The sequence below is a fragment of the Scyliorhinus canicula genome, chromosome 3 (genome assembly GCF_902713615.1).
Source record: "Scyliorhinus canicula chromosome 3, sScyCan1.1, whole genome shotgun sequence".
Taxonomy (NCBI): Eukaryota; Metazoa; Chordata; class Chondrichthyes; order Carcharhiniformes; family Scyliorhinidae; genus Scyliorhinus; species Scyliorhinus canicula.
In genome coordinates, this window is record NC_052148.1 from 87,709,753 (window position 1) to 87,729,778 (window position 20,026).

General features: G+C 48.6%; 1 protein-coding gene across 6 annotated transcripts in view; it reads right to left on the reverse strand.

Annotated features, from left to right (window-relative positions):
- LOC119962780 (embigin-like) overlaps positions 1-20,026 on the reverse strand; it is a 96,607-nt gene that overhangs the window by 18,777 nt on the left and 57,804 nt on the right. For 4 of the 6 annotated variants that reach the window (XM_038790865.1, XM_038790864.1, XM_038790861.1 and 1 more), the window contains 3 exons: positions 15,350-15,623; positions 12,547-12,574; positions 12,400-12,472 (listed from right to left, as the gene is read on the reverse strand). In XM_038790865.1, the coding sequence (XP_038646793.1) occupies positions 12,400-12,472; positions 12,547-12,574; positions 15,350-15,623 (375 nt within the window). The remainder of the gene's footprint in view (positions 1-12,399; positions 12,473-12,546; positions 12,575-15,349; positions 15,624-20,026) is intronic. The other 2 variants (XM_038790866.1, XM_038790862.1) reach the window with 1 other exon arrangement.

A 20,026-nucleotide genomic window follows, 5' to 3' on the forward strand; every position in this document is an offset into this window, starting at 1 on the left:
GCCCGATGCTCCGATGCTCTGCTGGTGGCAGGATCGAGGTTACCACCGTTGCACCAGCAGGAGGATATAAATGAATACAAACCGGTCTTAATGTCTAATGTTTATTCCATTCTCCTTCTCTCCAGGATTATCCGGACCCCTGGGCTGGGTATCACCTGGATGCAGATCACTTCTGATATTCACCAGCGTGGCCCTGACTTGGTGAATGTCACAGTGAGCCAAGGGGGTAACTCCTGAGGGGAGTTGTCCCCAAAGTCCATCTGAGGGCCACCCTCCCCCTCCACATTGCATGACCTGCCCACCCCTCCATCACTAGATCCCCCCCCCTGACACCCACACCCCCAATCAGGAACCCTTTAATAGGCAGATCCCCATATGGGGCGATCCTCCCCCAGGACCCCATGAATAGTGAAATCCCCCCACCCGGAGGGGTCTCCCTATTCATGGGGTCCCTGGGGACGTCTCCCTAGTGAGGGAGTCCTGGGGGGTGCAAGGAGAGGTCGCCCCCATACTTGGGGAAAGGACAGGGACTCCCAGGCAATCCAGGTATGGGGAGCTGTTTGAGTTTCGGTGGGGGGTCGGACTGCTATTTTGAGCGGGCGGTACTATAGCGGGGTTTACTCGGGAATCCCTCGAATTCCTCTCCGTGCATAAATCCGCATGGCAAGGGATACGGAATTGCTTCCTGATTTGCGTTCCCAGGGGGAAAGAAAATCAATTGCAATTTTCCTGCAACGGGACACATGGGGCAGGATTCTCCATTAGCTGACGCTGAAATCGGGAAACGCGATTGGGTAGAGAATATGTTCCAATGCCACAATCGCGGCGGGCGGAAATTTGACGCCAAATCGTAATTCTCCGTCACGGTTTGCATATCATTAGCAGCCCTGACACAGTATTCTCCGGTCCTCCACAATTTTCCACCTCCAATAGGTGGAATTTCCAAAGGCGCGGGTCACTTATGCTTTTAAAAATCTTGCAACCGGTGTCATGGCTGTTGAGGGAGGGAGGGTACGAAATGTGTCCAACATTGCCATAGTTTGCTGACAGTTGTGCCGCTGGCCAGGGGGACTTCTGCTGGGCCGAGCGGAGTAGTGGGGGGTTGGCATGGAGGTAGGCTGTGGGGTTGGGATGGATGGGCATGGAACATGATTGCCACAGCTGGAAAGGCAGCCATGCAGCTGCGCATGCCGCTGACAGCCCACTGTGAATGTAGGGCCACGGATCGTATGGGTTTTTCATAGAATTAAAGAATTTACAGTGCAGAAGGAGGCCATTCGGCCCATGGAGTCTGCACCGGCTCTTGGAAAGAGCACCCTACCCAAGGTCAACACCTCCACCCTATCCCCATAACCCAGTTACCCCACCCAACACTAAGGGCAATTTTGGTCACTGAGGGCAATTTATCATGGCCAATCCACCTAACCTGAACATCTTTGGACTGTGGGAGGAAACCGGAGCACCCGAAGGAAACCCATGCACACACGGGGAGGATATGCAGACAGTGACCCAAGCCGGAATTGAACCTGGGTCCCTGGAGCTGTGAAGCAATTGTGCTATCCACAATGCTACCGTGCTGCCCTCAATCAATAGTGAAACAATCCAGGATGCTGGTTCTGTTGTTCTGTTTCTCACAAACACAGCACAGGATGCTGAGATTGTACATAGCTGTCAGGATGAGGATCCTGGCATCAATCATGGGTTGCTTTGGATTCTATTTGTGTCTTTGTTCTGTAGAAGGACCTTGGCAGCTATCCAGGTCTTATCTCTCATGTACATGAATGCAAGCTTATAGAATATTAAACCATCTTCAGATTGTTGGTGCCTCTGCTGCTCTTTGTACTGAGTTGAGCCACAGGAGAAAAGCCCACGTGGAAGCTGACTCAATACACAGGCCTTGAAACCGCTCCTACATTTTTTGGCACTGCTAGCATTATCGTCTACAGGATTCTGACCAGAATGAAATGCCTCCCAGATGAGTACATTTTAATTTACCACGCAGTAGATAGAGGTTGTGCATCACACGGTTGGATCCATAAGTTGTGCGACTCAGGCAAGGGGTGCAAGTTGCGAGCAGGTAGTAGCAGACACACGCAGCACTGAGAACGTGCTAATATTGGGTGGACAAAGACGGACTTTTGCACCATGCCAAGGAGCAGTGCAGGATAAACCACCGCGCCTTTTAAAAAAATAAGGCTGGAAAGGGTAGGGCCCCGCGACGATTCGATGGAGCCCAAAACAGGGAGCCCCCAGTGGGGGCCTGATGGCAGTATGATACAAACCATTGTTATTGAGCATAGGAAGTTGATCAAAAAGATGGTTGAAAAAGGATATGATTCAGAAGTGCCCGAAGCTGAGCAAAAGGGTTGGTGGCTCGGGCAGACTAAAAATAAGGCAGAGATGGCAGCTGTAATACCTGCTGCTTTGATGAAAAGTCACCTCAACACTGAGGCAGAGCAGAAACGAGCAGCCTCTATAAGAAAAGCGCAGGAGGAGGGACTTAACAAACCACATGGAAGGATGACGGCCGAGCCATTATATCCCTCCCTCCCTGAGGAGGAAGGAGAACAGGGGAAAATAGACAGGGGTAAGTTTAGCTGACGATGCAGCCCAGTATAATGACTATCCACCCCTGTATAATTCGAAACTCCCATCCGCTCTCATGGCACAAATTTGAACTACATTCAAAACCACCGCGGGTTGGAGAGGGGCCATAACGGCCACTTAAGCAATGCCGCTGACTGCAATGGAGAAACAAATGTTCATGGACAAACATGCTCCTTACTAATTCGGCCTTTTGGGAAACCATGGATGAATTAAGGGAAACCCACAATCTAACCCTGGATGATCTGAGACTGTTAACAAAGGGGAAATTACCTGGTTCGGCCAGGCAGATGTTACCTGCCAATGTACAAAGCAGGGGCTGGATAACGGCAGCCGGCAGAACAGAACAACAGAACCAGCATCCTGGATTGTTTCACTATTGATTACTTTTTACTGCTATGTCGGAAAAATACATGTTTACTGGTTAATAATGATTACTCAGTACTCTTCCTATAATTCACCTCAATCCTTAATAAACTAACTTATGTAAAACTACTCTAGTGGCATGGTAACTATTTAGCTTTAAGAGGTATCATCGCTGAACACCCCCCCTCCCCCCCTTCATGGTGTGTGTCCTAGGCCATCCCCCGAGGTGTACTCTGGCCCCAGCGCACCCATCAGCTGTATGGGCACACTCCAGCGCAACCAGTGCCATCTTGTTGGCTGGCATGCGTGTGTTTGGGCATAATGTGTATATGCGGCTGCAGCTTGTCAGCATCCCGAGTGTCAATCATGGACCCGGCGAATCCCACAGTATTTTTCATTGGAATCAATTGTGTTCCACATGGAACTAGTGCTAGACCATCCACTGTTAATGAATCAGTCCAGGTTCGGCGCCAGCTTTACTGTCGTGAAAGCCCACGAATCCTGCCCCAGCGTCAACACTTCGTCTCAGGAGCGGAGAATCCAGCCCATGGTCTCCGAAACAGAGAATTCACCCCATGTATCAGGCAGGAAAACTTGATGATCGCATACAGTTAATAAATAGATACTGCACTGACTTACTGGGACTAGCAGAACTGAAATGGTTAAAATATGATGCGGAGAAAAAGGACATATGTTTTACTTCTCGAAGATGAGAGGCATAGCAATGAAGTACAAATCTGAGCAAACATAAAATACAAGAATTGTATAATCATAGAATCTAGGTAGTGCAGAATGAGGTCGTTCGGCCCATCAAATTTGCACTGATCCTTCAAAAGCGCACTCTACCTAGGTCCATCCTGCCATCCACCCCACCGATCCCCGTAATCTATCCTGCACATCCCTGGACACTAAGGGGCAATTTATCACGGTCAATCCACCTAATCTGCACATCTTTGGACTGTGGGAGGAAACCGGAGCACCCAGATGAAATACACGCAGACACGGGGAGAACGAACAAACTCCACACAGACAGTCACCCGAGACTACAGTGGGTAGCAGCAGACACACGCAACACTGAGAACGTGCTAATATTGGGTGGACAAAGACGGACTTTTGTACCACGCAGAAGCAATGTAGGATAAACCGCCGCGCCTTTTAAAAAAATAAGGCTGGAAAGGGTAGGGCTCCACGACGATTCGATGGAGCCCAAAACCCTTGTCCCTGGCGCTGTGGGGCATCAGTTCAAAGTTATCGCCAATCACAGAAAGGGTGATCATGATTAAGATTGAAGGAAAAGCCCTTTGATCTGGTGGTCATACAATTTTATGGCCTGACAGAAGGTCACAGTGAGCCAGGCACAGAGGTATTTTATGGTGACATCCTGAAGTGCTATGATTAAATTCAATCAACTGATGTGGCAATTGTAATGGGGGACTGAAACACTAAAAAACATAGAAGTAACATCAGGAACACGTGTCAATAAATGTGGCATTGGATCAAGAAATAAAAGGGAAGAGAGACTGAGAAAATGTATTCATAAAATGATCTGATGGTGACAAAGACCTTCTTTAAACAACCAAAAGGAAGTCTGTACACTTGGAGCTCCAAGTGATGTGTATGGAAATCAAACAGATGATGTGAGGGTGAAAAAACGTTTCAGAGACAGTTTAAAGCGCATACATGCATAACCCGTTGCGGAGATAAATTCAGATCATTGTGTCCCTGTGGCAAAAAAGTTGAGATGAAACTGAAAAAATTATGAAGAAGAAGCTGTGAGACCGATTTGACCTTGATCTGTTTAAGGATGAGAACATGAAAGCGGCATTCATTCAAAGTCAAAAACAAGGATGAATATCTCAGGGCTGAGGAAACAGAACAAGCAGAGGTCTCAGAACTAAATATAGCATGCAAATGGAAAAACATGAAAGAGGGTATACAACATGCTGTAAAGGAAAAATTACCAAACCAGAAAAGAACGAGTCCAAAGATGAGAAATGAGATTGTGGCTAAGATGACAGAAAAAGGAATGAAAAGAAACACACTGAGTATGATGAAATTGAAAAGGAAATGGCAAATGCATGTGAAGGCTAAAGAAAAATGGTATAATTGATGTGTGATGAAGTCCCAGAGTGGGAAAGAAATGACAAAATCAGAGTTATGTAACAGAAGATGAACTCTTTGACAGGTCGAAAGAAAGGAAAAACAAACAAATAATGGATCATAAAGACAAAGGGTGGTATTTTGTGTGCAATCTGGTGAGCACCACACTGATGATGCACATCAGGTGGAGGCAGGAACCCCCAGGTGAGACAGCAGTCGGCGGGCTGCTGGATCCCAGGACCCAGCTGCGCCCCAGCCTGATGCTGAACCTGTGGAACAGGGTTACCCGGAGTTGAAGGAGACAATAGGGAGCAGCAGGTTCATTCAGAGAGAGATGTCAGCGACACTTCAGCAAATCCAGAGCCGAGTGGAGGAATCCCAGAGGCTACGGGCAGAGATATGGCGGCGGCAATGCGTGGCATCAAGGCCAGCACTGCTATGGTGCTGACCGCAGTGGAGAGGATGGTGCACGACATCAGCACCATGAGTGTAGGTGTCCAAGGGGTCACGTAGTCGGTGACGGCCATGGCTGAGGGTCTTGGCAGAATGTCTGCCTCGCTGGGAGATGTCACCCAGTACCAGACGGGCATTGGTGAGGTTCTGCGGGACATGTCCCACTCTCAGATGGGAATGCTGAGGCGCTGCAGAGCACGGCCAGTCACTGAGGAGCATCGCCGTGGGCGTTGATACGATGGTGCAGACCATGGGGAATCGCCAGGGGTAGCAGAGCCTGATGATGCAGGGCCAGCTGGGCCTCTAACCAGCTGCCCCTTCGGCCCAAGGTGAATCCCAGGGCACCAAGTGGGAGGAGGGAACGTTTAGTGCCAATACGGACCCATCTCATGGAATGGCAAAGGTGGCCATCATCTCCCCCGAATTCCACCCCTTTTGTTTCGAAGTCAGCCCACAGGACCAGGCAACATGGCTATATATATGTATCCCTGACAATTGAGCCTGGGCCCTCCAGCCTGAGTCCCCAGAGGACGCCCGCCAAGGGCATCGAAGGCCAGGAGATGAGGTAAGCAGTTGGCTGACTCCACCTCTGAGTGCATCCTGAGGAGATACCTAGATTTAGTGGTAAATTGAGGGGAAAAGCACATCGAGAATCACTGAGGGAACCGGGGGAGGGGGGAGTGTGGTGGGTAGGTAGGGGTGGGGACTTGTATTACACATCAAACACCCTTGTGCATAACCATTATGACGTCTCTGTCACTTTCTTCCGCAATTGGGGCTGCCCTCCGATCTCTCCCTCCCTGTGGCACCCACCCACCCTCTGGCCATGGAGATGTCCCCCCCGGAGCTGTGCCCCATCTGTTGGGTGTTCAGATGTTGGCTGCTATGTGTGTGGTGTTGCCTCCTGAAGTGTTCAGGCAGAGTGTCCAGGCATCAAGGTGTGATTGGGATGCTAGGCAATGACTCCCACATGTTATATGGCCCGCCCACCTAAGGGATCCACTTGGGTTGTGTGAAGTGCTCACTTAACCACGATTTCCAATAGCCTGTTAGCAATAGCTTTCAGCCGCTCCCCTAGAAGCCTCGGCACTCGGCAAGCGTTTTGGTTGGTCGTTGGGGCAAACGGGCAGGGACAATGATTGCCCCCGAATGGATACACATGATCTAGGGGTTGACAAAGATAAGAAGGGATAGGAAGGGGCGATGGAGGGGGCAGGGAGCATGGCCTGGATGAAAGTGAACTTGCTTACAGCAGAGAAGGAATGGTGAGGAAGGCCACTCACAGGAGGGGACATCACTCCCTTCCACATGGACCAAACTGGGAAGGGGGACCATCCTAACCTTCCCTAAAACGCATGGGGGGAACGGAACTTCTCCCTCCCCCACCGCGGCCCAGCAAAACAAATGGAATTGATAAAGATGTAAAGAGTTCTGGCAGTAATTGTAAAGTTGTGTATAATTCTTAATACAAATGTTAAAAATCCCAATAAGAACGCTTAAATTAAATTGTGTAATACATACGAATGTAAATACTGTAGGGAAATGTTAGTGCTGGGACTCCTGTCACAGATGCGGTGGCAGCTTGTGATACTGATGTTGGTGTTGTTATTGCTTTTGTTATTATTGCTGTTTCAATATTGTTTTGCAAAGTTTTGATATTAAGTGTCAAAATGGCAATAAAAATATTTTCAAAAAAATATATATACTAAAGGATACATTCCAAGTTACTTTCATTATTTCTTAAGTTACCTAAGAAACCAAAAGCGATGGAAAGCAATCAATTTAGAACTATAAGCTTCATGATCATCTCACCCTCACACCACCCTCGCCCCCACTATTATCCCTACACCATGCTCACCCCCATCCCAACACCACCTTCACCCTTGCCCCCCATACTTCCCACACCCTCACCTTCACATCACCCCTACCCTCATTCCCACCACCCTACTCCACCCCCTCCTTCCGCGCCCCCATCCCCCGCCGGCCCGCTGTCTAATCATGAGTCTTTTCTGGTGTCTTTCAGGACCTGCTGGTGATGGGGCGGGTTCACCTGGTGTCCTCAAACCCAAGAAAATGCCATGACCAGGAGTCCCCACCCTCCGTATAATGAGCAGCGACAGGGGCAGCAGCACGCTCAGCAGCCCTCGACAAGAGACCCAAGACTCGGGTCCGGGAAGACACAGATTTCCTGTCACAGCTGTCTCCAATATCCGCCACCATCCCAGAAACACTCACCTCGGTTGGGCATTTTAGTGAAGAGGCTCTTGGGAAACCCTCCGGTGTGCACCACACACATGCAGGTGGAGGTAGGAACATCCAAGGGGGCAGACAGTTGGAGGGTGGGCCAACCCTAGGGTCCAGCTGCCGTCCATTCGGGTTTCGGGATTCTGGAAAGAGCAGTCCCATCGAGTGTGGAGATGCAGTCGCAGAGCCGGGGCTACAGGAGGGATTGTCTGGGAGCATCCAGGGGTTGTCTGGGAGGTGCAGTTGGAGGAGTCCAACCATGTGCAGGAGCAGGAGGTGGTTCTGACCATGTGCGACACCCAGGCCAACACTGCATGGGTGGCATCCGCAGTGGGGGAATTGGGAATGTAGGTTACAGCTATGGATCAGCATGTCCAAGGCCTGGGGAATTCTGTGCATGTCTGGCCGAGCCCAGGACAAGGTTGCCGCCTCACAGGCAGACATGTGCCAGAGCCCTTGAACATTTCAGTACCACTCCTGAGCATGGCCCAGTCACAGCAGGCCATGGCTGGGAACGTAGGCAGCATTGCCCAGGTGCTGGCCGATGTGGCCCAGTCAAAGAGGGAGATGGCACAATCACAGGGAGATGTGACACAGGCCCAGAAAGTGGTGGCAGAGTCACAGTGTCATGTGGCGCAGTCCCATTCAGCAATTGTCCACACCTTGTGCTCTGTGGCCACGAGCATTCAGACCCTGATAGAGATCAAAACAGGTCTCCAGGACTGGCAGAGACAGTTTGCAGGGGAGCCTCAGTGGATAGCCCCGCTTGCACCCCGATCCCATGGAGTAGCCCAGGGGCCATCGGGCACCCCAAGGGAGGAACAGGTGATGGGGCCCAGGCCGGAGACTCCGGCAGGGGAGGTGTCTCAACACAGCAGCACCTCCCCCCTTCCTGTCCCTGATGCATCTTTTCGGCAGCGGGCAGAACAGGGCAGCACCCCTCCATCCGGGACACCTGAGCAGCAGCGGGGCCCTTCCAGGCGCGATTGCCCCAGAAGACGGTCGGCAATGGGGACCCAGGTTGCCGCAAGGAAATTACAGCAGGCCGCCTCCACTCCTAATGTACCATCTGGGGTTCCATCTGGACATAGCATTAGGGCCCGTAAGGCCAAAAAATTAAACACCAGTTAAGCTTGCAAGGGTGCAGGGCACAGTTTAGTTATAGGGGCTAGGATACGTATCCGTAAATATTTGTGCACAGTAAACACCTGTTAACATTATTACAACCAGCACTGGTGCTCTCTCCGATGGGTGTGAATGGTGGGCTGTCCAGAGAGGGGTGCGGGTATGGACATTGTGGGCGGCCGGAGCTTCCCCCCTCCCCCCTACCACCGACCGTCTCCACCACTATCACCCCAGGGATTCGATGGCACCATGTGATGGAATGACCATCTCGCATTCGAACATATCAGGAATCGTCGGGTGTGCTAATATGAAGGCGTCGTGCACACTCCTGGGTATTGGGAGCAGACGTGCACGATGATCTCATATCAGCTACTCGTTCATTGAGTCGAACCCCTTTTGGTTTATGCAGAGCGGCCTGTCATCTGCATGTGCTCGGAGGGGGACATGCATCCCATGGATCATCCCCTGGACATCCTGGTGGACTCGGTACACATTGAAATGGATGTATTCTGCCGACCGGGCATACAGGATCTCTGTGACAGGTCCCCACTCAGTGCCTGGTAGTATCCCGTGGCATAAAGGTTCAGGGCGTCCATCACCTTGGCGGCCACCAGGAACGGGTGCCCTCCCCCATTTCCTCGGGGTGCCAAGTGGACTATGATCTGGCACATATGTCGCCCTGGCTGCTTGCTAAGTTGGAGTCTTCGATGGCAAGCCCGGCCCGGCAGGTCCTCGAATGACCGGCATTGCCAGTGCACATGAGGCCTCATGGGTCCCTCCTTTGCACCTGCTCCTCCTTATCCTTGGCCTGTTGAATGGCCGGCTCTCAATCCACACTGGCTGTCACCTGTTACTCCAGGCTGGGCCCTACTGCTGCAGCATCCTCCTCCTTGTGCAGTCCCAACTTGTACAACTCCAGTGCATTCACCAAGCCTGCGGCGATGAGGAGGAAGGACACCATTGCTGGTTGTATTCCAATATCTATTCTCTGCAGGGGGTTAAAGGCGAACATGTTAGCATGGTGCGTAGCCCCATGCCCAGCCAGGTCCACCAGGGTGTACAGTGGCCTCGGTTAGCACTGCAGTCCCTGCTTCCGCATGCCCCCCTCCCCTCCGCCATCCCCACACCCCTTGCCCCGTTGGTGCCCGGCACCCTGGGGCCTCTGGCCCTGGTGCCCATTCCTGCTGCCAAGGGTACCATCAGCTGGCGCTGCCCTTGCAAGCGGTATGCTTTGCGGCCCCCAAAATGGTGCACCCCTGTAGGGTCTACTTTGGGTGTTGCCCTTGGACAGGTCGCGTGATGCCTTGGGAGGGATGGAGAGTGAGGGCTGGGTGCAGGGGTGGAGAGTCGGGGCTGGAGTGCGGAGGTGGAGGGACTCATTACGTCGGTGTCACTCTGCAGAACCATGTGCCAAACTGGTGGTAGATGGGGTCCGCCACAAGGTGGCTGCCCTGCAGGCCGCAGCAATGGCGGTCCATGCCTGGACACTGCTCCAATTCTGTGGGGCGTCACCCCGGCCCCATGACCATCCCCCCAGCCCTGAGAGGACCTTACCCCCAGCCAGCCCAGCCAGTGTCAGGACCGGCAACACATGGTCATGCCTCTCTATGTCCGACCTCCAATCTCTTCCTCATCAGCCACGGCGCCTGTTTCCCAATTTTTAAAAGCATGAGTGAATCTCATCTTTGGCAATTTCCCCCCAGTGGAGGCAGAGGATCGCGGAGGCGCTGGAGAATACTGGGTCAGGCCCATTAATGATATGCAAATAACGTGTATTGTACGTGCAGAGTGGAATGCATTGATGCCTCTGTCAAGGTACCAGAGAATCGCGATTTGGCGTGCATTTGGAGCCGGCACGATTTTGCCGACAAAACCAATTCTCTGCCCAATTGCCTTTCCCGATTTCGGTGTCGGCGGAGAATCCCGCCCCGATATTTTGGCCATCTGATCAAAGCTGAAAGGCTACAGAAATCTCTTCGAGAGGGCAAAGTGGAGAACAGCAGAAAGACCTCAGAAAGCCAGAACCTTCCGGCCTCTCCGTTCAGCAGGACATTATGATCCAGCCAAAGTAAATGGCAATTTAAATGGCCCACAGTATCTGCCGGGGGAGGCACGCTGGACATCACAGAACGGTTTTTGACCAGTTACAATGGACACATGAGGATGGTGCGAGGTAGTTGAGGGTGACTTTCTGTGCCAGCAGATTCCCTTGGACGAGTCAATACAAACAGCAGCAGCAAGAGCCCAAGACCAGCCTTCCTTACCTGGAAAAATTCCACTTAAGTCAGCTGGAGTAGGAAATCGGCTGGAAAAAAATACGTTGCAATAAAAGGGAAAAATTGTATGTGCAAAACTGAGGCCGGGATTCTCCGATCCCGCGCCGGGCCGGAGAATCCCCGAGGGGACACGAGAATCGTACCCCATCGCACCGACGCCGGCTTCCCGATTCTCCCCGCTGATTCTCGGGTGCCCGCGGGTTTCCCACCGTGCTGGCCAGGGGCCGTTGAAAGCGGTCCCCCCCTGGCGATTCTCCGGGCCCGCCAAGTTCAGCCAAGTCCCGCCAGCGTGGGTTAATCAGGTCCCACATGGCGGGACTTGGAAAGTGTGTCTCTGGGGGCCACCCTGGAGCGGTGGGGCGGGGTGGGGCGATCTGACCCTTGGGGTGGGGGGGGGGCACGGGGGCCTGGCCCGCGATCGGGGCCTACCGATTGGCGGGCCGGGTGGTTCCATGGGGGCCTTTGTTCCTCCGCGCTTGACCCCTATAGGGCTCCGCCATATTGCCCGGGGGCCGGCGTGGAGAAGAGAACCTCTGCGCATGCGCGGAATCACGCCGGCCATTCCGCTAATGCGCGAACCTGCGCCGGCTGGAGCTGTGGGGACCACTCCGGTGCCGACCTAGTCCCCTAAGAAGTGGAGCACTCCCTATTATCAGGGATTGTTGACGCCAGAGTGGTTGCCACCGCTTTCCATGCCGGCATGGGGACATAGTCCCATTATTGGAGAATCCCGCCCTGAGTTAGAGCACTGTGAATGATGTTGCAAGATTCCAAAACAAGTTTTTTTGCTTCATCGACTAAAGTGCTATTTTCAGTATGCGTGTGGATTTGAAGTTAGCATTCTGCTTGGGTTCAAGTCTTCTAATCCGCCCCCATCATTACTTAATGAGAGAATGCATTTTCATGAGGAAATCCATTAGTCGTTGCATTTATTCTTCACAGCAGGAATTCCTCATACAAAAAAATTCTCTTGTCTCGCCTCCTTCAACTCTTGAACAAAATGGTCCAGTTTAATATTGAGGTGAATTTTGCTCGAGTTTTGACAAGTGTTAGGACGGGCTTCACTGAATTTAGTTCTAATTTCATTATCTTGAGTCTCAAGAACTGCAAAACAATGTAGGCCTAAAAATTCTAGGTGACTGTCTCAGTCCCCCACCATAGGTTTGGCAGGAGACAGAGAGCGTGCTACCAGAATTTCAGAGGCACAATCTTCAATAAACCATTTGCTTACTTGCACTGAAGCAGGTTCAACCTTTCTGTGCCGGGCTCCATTTTCAGCGGAATCGATCAATTCTTCCGCAGCCCTACAGAAATATTGATAATCAGGTAAGAACAGAAAAGGTTTCAAACAGAATTACTGCAAAAAGAAAATACTTACAGTTTCTCTGGAAATATTTCTCCTTCTGCTTCAATTGACAATTGTCAGAATGTTTCCATGGAAAGAGAAAAATAAAATTGAGTTACGTAAAGCAACTATCCTGGAATAATAATCCAATAATTCAATATATAATAAGACTACATTCAAATAAGAAGGTTGAAACAAAGATTGCTGGACTCCCTAATTAAATTAGACCAAAGCATATTCTGAATGGCATTGGTGGCACTGGAGGCGAGAGCATGATTCTTGCAATTGCTCTCTTTTGAAGAGCAATACATAAAAATCTGAGATGGAGATCACATTCCGGCCTCTGCCTCCATCACAACCCACCTGTTGATGAAACCCTCATCCATCCCTTTGTCGCCGCAAGACTTGACTATTGGGAATCCAGGGATTCCAAGCTGACAGGAAGCTTGGAAGTACTGCAAACTGATAGACTTCACAAGCACATAGAAAAGCTGGTGGATCGAGCAGACAACCGTGTGTGAAATTTAAAGCAAAGAAGTGTGAAATGCTGCATTTTATATCTGCATGGTTTATCGTCCACTGAAGATGACCACTGGTTGAGAAAGCGGTAAGTCAGCATAATGGAATCTGGGCTTAATAAATAGAGGCATAGATTTCAAATCCAAGGAAGTTCTGATGAACCTTCATAAAACATTGGTTTGGCCTCAACTGGAGCATTGTGTCCAGTTCCGCACACCTTCAGAAAGATGTGAAGGCACTGGAGGGGGTGTAGGCAACATTTGCAAAAATGGTATTAGAGATTTAAATACAATGGATAAATTGGAAAATCTGGAGCTCTTTTCCTTCGAGAGGATACATTGGTAGGAAATTTGATAAAGGGTTTCAATATCATGAAGGGTCGAGAAAGAGGAGCTGGTGAGAAAATGTTCCCATTGGTAGAATGGTTGCCAAAAAGAGGACAATGATTTAAGGTGAATGGCAAAAGAACTTAAGGCGACATGAGGAAATGCTTTTTTATATAGCAAGTTGTCGGGGTCTTGAATGCACAGCCTGAGAGTGTGTTGGAAGCAAATTCCATTGTGGGTTTCAAAAGGGAATTGGATAATTAGCTGAAGAGAAAACAATTACAGCATTACAGGGAATACACCCCCATAAAACACTTTTTGACCAAGCTTTGGAATGCTCTTCCAAAACCATGGATAAGGATTTTAGTGGCTTTGGGATGAGGTCAAGGGGGAAGAAACACTAGGCAGAATCTTGAGCCACCATCGCCGCCCTCGGACCAGCGGCGAGGGTGAAAATTCTCACGGGAATCAGGAAATACAATTGTCGCCGGAGAGAGCACATTTCCCAATTTTCCCCACCCCTCACTGGTGACATCACAAGAAGCACATTTTAATAAATTTTAATACATTTCCATGTAATTAGCAGCCAACCGCTCCCCTCCACCACCAAATGATGCTCCGTCGCTAAACATTCATACCTCGTCGATGTGATGTCACTTCGGCGAGGTTTACAATAGGTTTGGCCAGACATGGGTCAGTTGAGGGGACCCCACTGGGGCTGCAGTGAAAAGAATAGTCACCAGGGGTAGTGGGAGAAGATGACACTGTGTCCTGGCATAGTTTGAAACAGCCAGGTTGGCGCTGCCAACCCGTGCCAAGGGAATGTGCCAGGAGTAGACCCGAGTGGGAGCCCCATTGGCGGAGGGGGGGTATATATGTGTGGCGGGTGGGGGGTGGGAGTGGACATTGAAAGGTGGGTTGAGGATGATGAATGTCGGTGGTGATGGGGGGGGGGGTGGAGCGATTTTGCCAGTGATGAATGGGAGTTCTGCCAGTGCTGAATGTTGGGGGGGGGGGGGGAGGGGAGGTGGGGGGAGGGTTTACCAGTGATGAATTTCAAGGGCAATTAATGTCAGTATGGGGGAGAGCCACTGAGACCTCCCTGAAGTGGACCAGGGGTCGTTAGGCTGCAGCGTTGATCAGGGTGCCCTTTAAAGAGGCCCCGCCCTGCCATTCACTTTATTTCGGGAAAGATCCCGTGGTCTGTGCAATTGGAGAGTTACACATGAGTTTTCTGTCGGAATCAAATTCTGCCCAATGCTTTGTGGAAATTATGTACTGTTCTTGACAAGGAGTGAAGAATTTTGCAAACTATGTCAAATAAAGAATCCTAAATAACATCAGATGAAGACATAAATGTTCAAATTCAGCCCCATGTCTACCAATTAATATTTAGATGCACTGACCTGCTTTGCAAGGCAAATGCCATGGGTAATGAGAGGTATCCTTTCTGCAGCACTATCGAGATAGTGTTATTCTTAACTGCTGTGAGTTGGACTCGTGAATGCACAATATATGATTGCGGCAAACAAACAAGGCTTCATGCTAAAAACTCACATTTTTAGTATTGCGTTGATGGGTTATTGGAAACATGCATCTGATCCAATCCATTCTTGTGGGGGCATAAGGAGAAGTGGTGATAAAGATTCAGTGCCAAGCACCAACTGGCTCATATATCTAAAGTTTCCAAGATTCAGTAAAGAATTACAGCAACATTATCTGTCTAGGGTTAAGTGAGACAATCCCTTTTTCTTCCCTCATCAGCTTCATTCCTTTAAGAATAGGTGCTATTTTTGCACAATTCTTTGCTCAGCCAAATAAATTTAATCAGTTTTCCAGATCTATGTTTTTATTGAAAAGAAGTCACGCAAACAAAATACCTGTAGTCACAAAACAATATTGCAGATTTTAATTGAAAAATACAGCTTCAAAAATTGATTCTGTCTCAATTTCAAGTAAAGGTTAAAATGCATAAATTGCTGAACTCTTACCGGCAAGATCGTCCTTCTGTTTCATCCTTCTCTCGCAGGCAAGAATGAAGATAACTAATACAAGCACCTCAGCAACAATACAAACAAATGGTATGACAGCAGCAAGTAGGCTGTTAACCTTCAGGTGAATCCGGAGACCACTGAACCCTACTTCATAGACGGCATCACAGTGGTAGTAAGTGCTGTTATCCATTATCAGACTTTTTATTAAAAGTGATGATTTGTTGCCATTACTATGGATGTAAAATTGGTCTCCTGTTTCATTAATCAGGGCCTAGATGAAGATAAAAAAAGAAAAGAAAACCATTTTAGCACCTACATATTAGGTAGAAATTTAAGTGAAGATGTTCATCCTTGGTACTCTTGGAATACCACAATCGTGCCATAGTCCCAATGCCATAAACACCAATACAATAATTTCCTGTTCACAGAGAGTTGTACGTTCAAACAAATTCATCATTCACTGCACTGTGATGGTCTTTTATCAGACTACACTGAGGAAAAAGAGAGTATGGGGGAGAGAGAGGAGCAAATAACATTATTGTTATGATTGACAGTTGCTGATCACTTCAATAATGCTATGGACGGTCTGCAGTTACAAAAGAGGAAGTGAAGCTACTTAACTGCTTTGAAATGGCCAGAAGTTGTCAATCATAACAAGACTGTATATAAACATAGCAGTTAGGTTCAATGGAGGGCACTTTGGATGCATTCAATTTTGAAGGGAAAGATAAAAAAAACCTTCCAGTAGTTGTATTTAAACCATTAAGTTGTCAATCAAAGACTAGTTAATGGCACTGCACTGTGACATGTAATGAATGCTTAGTATTTCAAAGGATTTGGGGGGATTTCAAGCCCTTCAAGTGTTGAGGGATTTTTAGGAAGATTCTGACACTTCAAAAAGCAGCAGTTTCAAACATATAGGGCTGTGGGAGCAGGTGTGAAGAAAGGGAAAGTGTTCCTGGCTTGATTCTTGACTGAACTGTCTGGTCTGCACATCAATTGTCAGGCAGAGCAGTACAGAGTGAGAAGGTCACTTCAGTGTTTAAACAGGTCAGACCAGGATGAAGATCTTAAAGAGAAGGCTTCTTGAGATCACCATGACAAGGGTGATCTTCAGGTTGCCCAGGGCTGGAAGGGTCAGCCCAGGCACAGGGCTCCCATCCCAGGGGAGGGTCCCGGTTTCAATCTCTTACCCACAGTTTGAGCCCACCCAACCCTCTGGACTCTTGGGGGGCACTCCGTCTGCAGCCCAGCATCAACAGAGGGACACATGAGCGATGGACTAACCGCCTTGACTCCCTTCGGGTCCATCACACCAGTACTGAGCTTGGAATACGCCAGGGCCCGCCCAATGGAGTTCCCACTGTGGGGGATATTGGGTGATATTCGGGTTTCTAGCCCATTAATTGCATTCATATTAGTGCAAATCAGCTTTTCCACTGGCAGGGGGCAGGAAGCCTGTTCGGAGGAAGCCTGCTCCAGCTGGCAGGCAGGAGGGGATACTGGAGATAGGTCTGCCGCCTGGCACCACTCCCTCTTTTGGCCCAACTAGGGATTCTCTGCCTGTCCGGGATTCCCAAACTTAGTGGCGGGGAAGGGGGAAACCCGCCCTGTATCTTTAATTTAGGATAAAATGAAGGGTGTCATGTGACCTATTCTGAAGTCTGCCTGACAGTAAGACTAGGAGATTTAATTGTCAGAGACTAAAAAGGACCAGGTTGTTTTACAGGGGAGAAAATTCAAAGTGTTTATGCTTAGAGACAATAGCAACAGCCTGTGTGCTAAATGTGAACAGACTTGAGTCTTCGAAGTCCCAGAAAAGTGTTGAAAAGGAGAAACAGCTGTGCCTAAAATATCCACCCATTTATTTCCAGGACAAAATAAAATTGGGGTCTTAAGGATAGCTAATCAACATCTCTACCGGGATACAAAATCCATGTGACTCAGGTTGCCAGACTTTTTTATCAGGTTACAGGCATTCCGAAAATATCCCTAAATATCACTGGCAAGTTAGTCTGCTAAGGTCTGGGAGGGAAAGAGCAGCTAAAGGCCTATAGACATTGTGGTTCAATACACTGGAAAGCCAGTAGAAGCTCATGCTTGGATTAAAAAGATCAAATTCATGAGGAGTTCAAAAGATGATGGAAGATATGCTTAACTTGTGCCAAGGGAAGGATCTCCAGCAATACTCTCACCATGAAGGACAGTTCTAGGGTTAGAGGTTACTAGTCTGGGAAAATAAAAAATAAAACAGAAGTAAACCCTGAGGAGCTAAGAATCTTTCTGGACCAGTTTTGGGAGAACTGAATGTCTGCTTAACAGTGTAATGTATACCTGTGAAATGCGTTTTTTCTGTTGGACTAAAATTTTGAAGCAGGTATTCCATTCTTTGGTTGAATATATAAATTCCCTGCCAAGTCAGTGATTAGTCAATAGTATTCTTTGTCTTTTATTACAGCAAATGTCTTAAAATGTAAAATCTTGTTGAGCCATTCTTTTCGCTATAAACTGTGAGTTTCATTTTTTTTTAGAAAAGTTATCGGTATCGAGGGAGATCCTTACGATAATCAGGTCATACAGCAGGGCCATGGTGAGGCGATGCCGGTGTTGGACTGGGTTGGGCACAGTAAGAAGTCTTACCATACAGAAAAGCAGCAGATCATTTGAAAGTGAGGTAGGTTGGGGGTAGTCCTTGCCCTTTGGTCAGTCACCCCAGACCCAGGTAAGGGTTCCATGTTCCATGCTTAAGATTACGAGTCATGGGATGGTTGGAATGAGTGCATTTTCAGTGGTGATGGCAGAAGAACTAGAGCCTCAAGAAACAGCGAGGAGGAAACACCTCATGTGCTCATTTTTCTCATCCTTTTGCTCAATGAAATGGAAAGTGGGAGGCGGGTTTCCTCCGAACAACTGAGGAGGAAAGTGCAAGGCTGTGAGGCATGGAAAAATAAGTGGAGGACCAGCCTGAAGAAAAAAACTACGACACCACTACAGGAGAAGGCAAGCAATAAACTGCAACACCATTTTCACTTTTGTTTGCAAATGGTATCAAGGGATATGTAGCAAATGTTATCATGTCTAATAGCTTCAGGAGTCATATATATATATATATTTATTCAGGGTCGAATATCAACAACGCCTAACTGCTGATTTTAAAATATTTACCTATTTTGTTCAAATGAGGAGATAAAAAATACATTTGTATGGAAGCAATTATAAGTACCAAAATGTTGCAGAATAAGAAATAAATCTTGGTTCCCACAAATGAGAGAGATGATTGAATGACAAAAAATGATTCAAAGGCTCCACTCCTTCCAATCTACTTTTGAAAGAAAATGCTCCCAAAAGAATATCAAACCTTATTCAACAGAAAGAAGCTGCTCAAAACTTTTTATTGTGTACAACAGAAATATATATTTTAAACTTATTGTTTAAAATAAAATAGCTGTGTTTTTCTGATGTAATGTGCACATTCCACAAACTGATCATGGAATTTGCCAATGCAATATTGAATCGGGCAGTCTTAACTGATCATTTTGCAATCCAAGGGTTTTCTCCATAGTTTTAAATGCAGGGGCATATTCTCTGCCGGCTGCCACCGATAGAAGGTTTCCCCATCCGGCGGAGAATCAAACGTTGGGCTAAAAATGGGATCAGCGGCTGGTCTCCCGTTGGTAGTGGCCAGCGAGGTACACGCCCTGTGCCGGTGACACCATGCAAATCCAGGATTTGCTGGGATTTTAATATATATGATTCATGGTCTTGAAGCCCAATGCTCCACTCCTCCGCAATATTCCAGCCCTTTCAGCCGAGAGTCATGCGGGTGTGAATTTGTGGAAGTATTTATGAGTGGGACCCAGGCACCATGGCCATGGGAGCAGAAGGTAAGAAAACTCCCAATCTTTTGGGTTTGCTGCTGGGTGTATGTCTGGAGCAGTGGGGAATGACTTTGTGCAAGAGTGTAGACTCTGGGTGTCCCCCTCAGGAGCGAGTGCCCAGGCTGAGACCCCCATTGCTGCTGTACAATCATTTAAACCTAACACCTAGCTACAGATTACATGCTCCTGTCAGTTGCAGCTGACTGCTGACAGTCTTGCATATGCTCTGGTCATGTGGGAATCCACCCAGTTTCCCTGCTGGAAACTCTCATACCCCAGCAGTATCGCCAGTCCACCAAATGTTGGCACTCCTTAGTGTGCTCCTCAGATGTGAGACCCCACAGCAGTGAAGGGCAGCATGGTAGCACAGTGGGTAGTGATGTGTTGGGTACTCTGGATCTGTGGAGACTGCGTTTACCTTAGCAGTAACATAGACAGGCTACCAACACTTGTAATAGTACAACTCTATTTCATTTAACTAAGAGCTGTTAAACATACATGCACTGTGGGTCGACACTATGTTAGATTGACTGAAGACCTATGCCTAACCTGACCAGCCTCTACTGCTAGCACATGGTAGATGTTTGTGCTACTGACTGCGGGCTCTGTCTGTCTCAGAGGCTGCATCCCGAATGAGCGGGAAAACTAGTGCCCTCTGGTTTTATAGTGACCGTGCCCTAACTGGTGATTGGTCTGTGTCAGTAAGTGTGTGTCTCTGCACCATCATATACTGATGTGTATATTGTGACAGGTAGCACTGTTATCTCACAGCGCCAGAGTCCCAAGTTTGATTCAC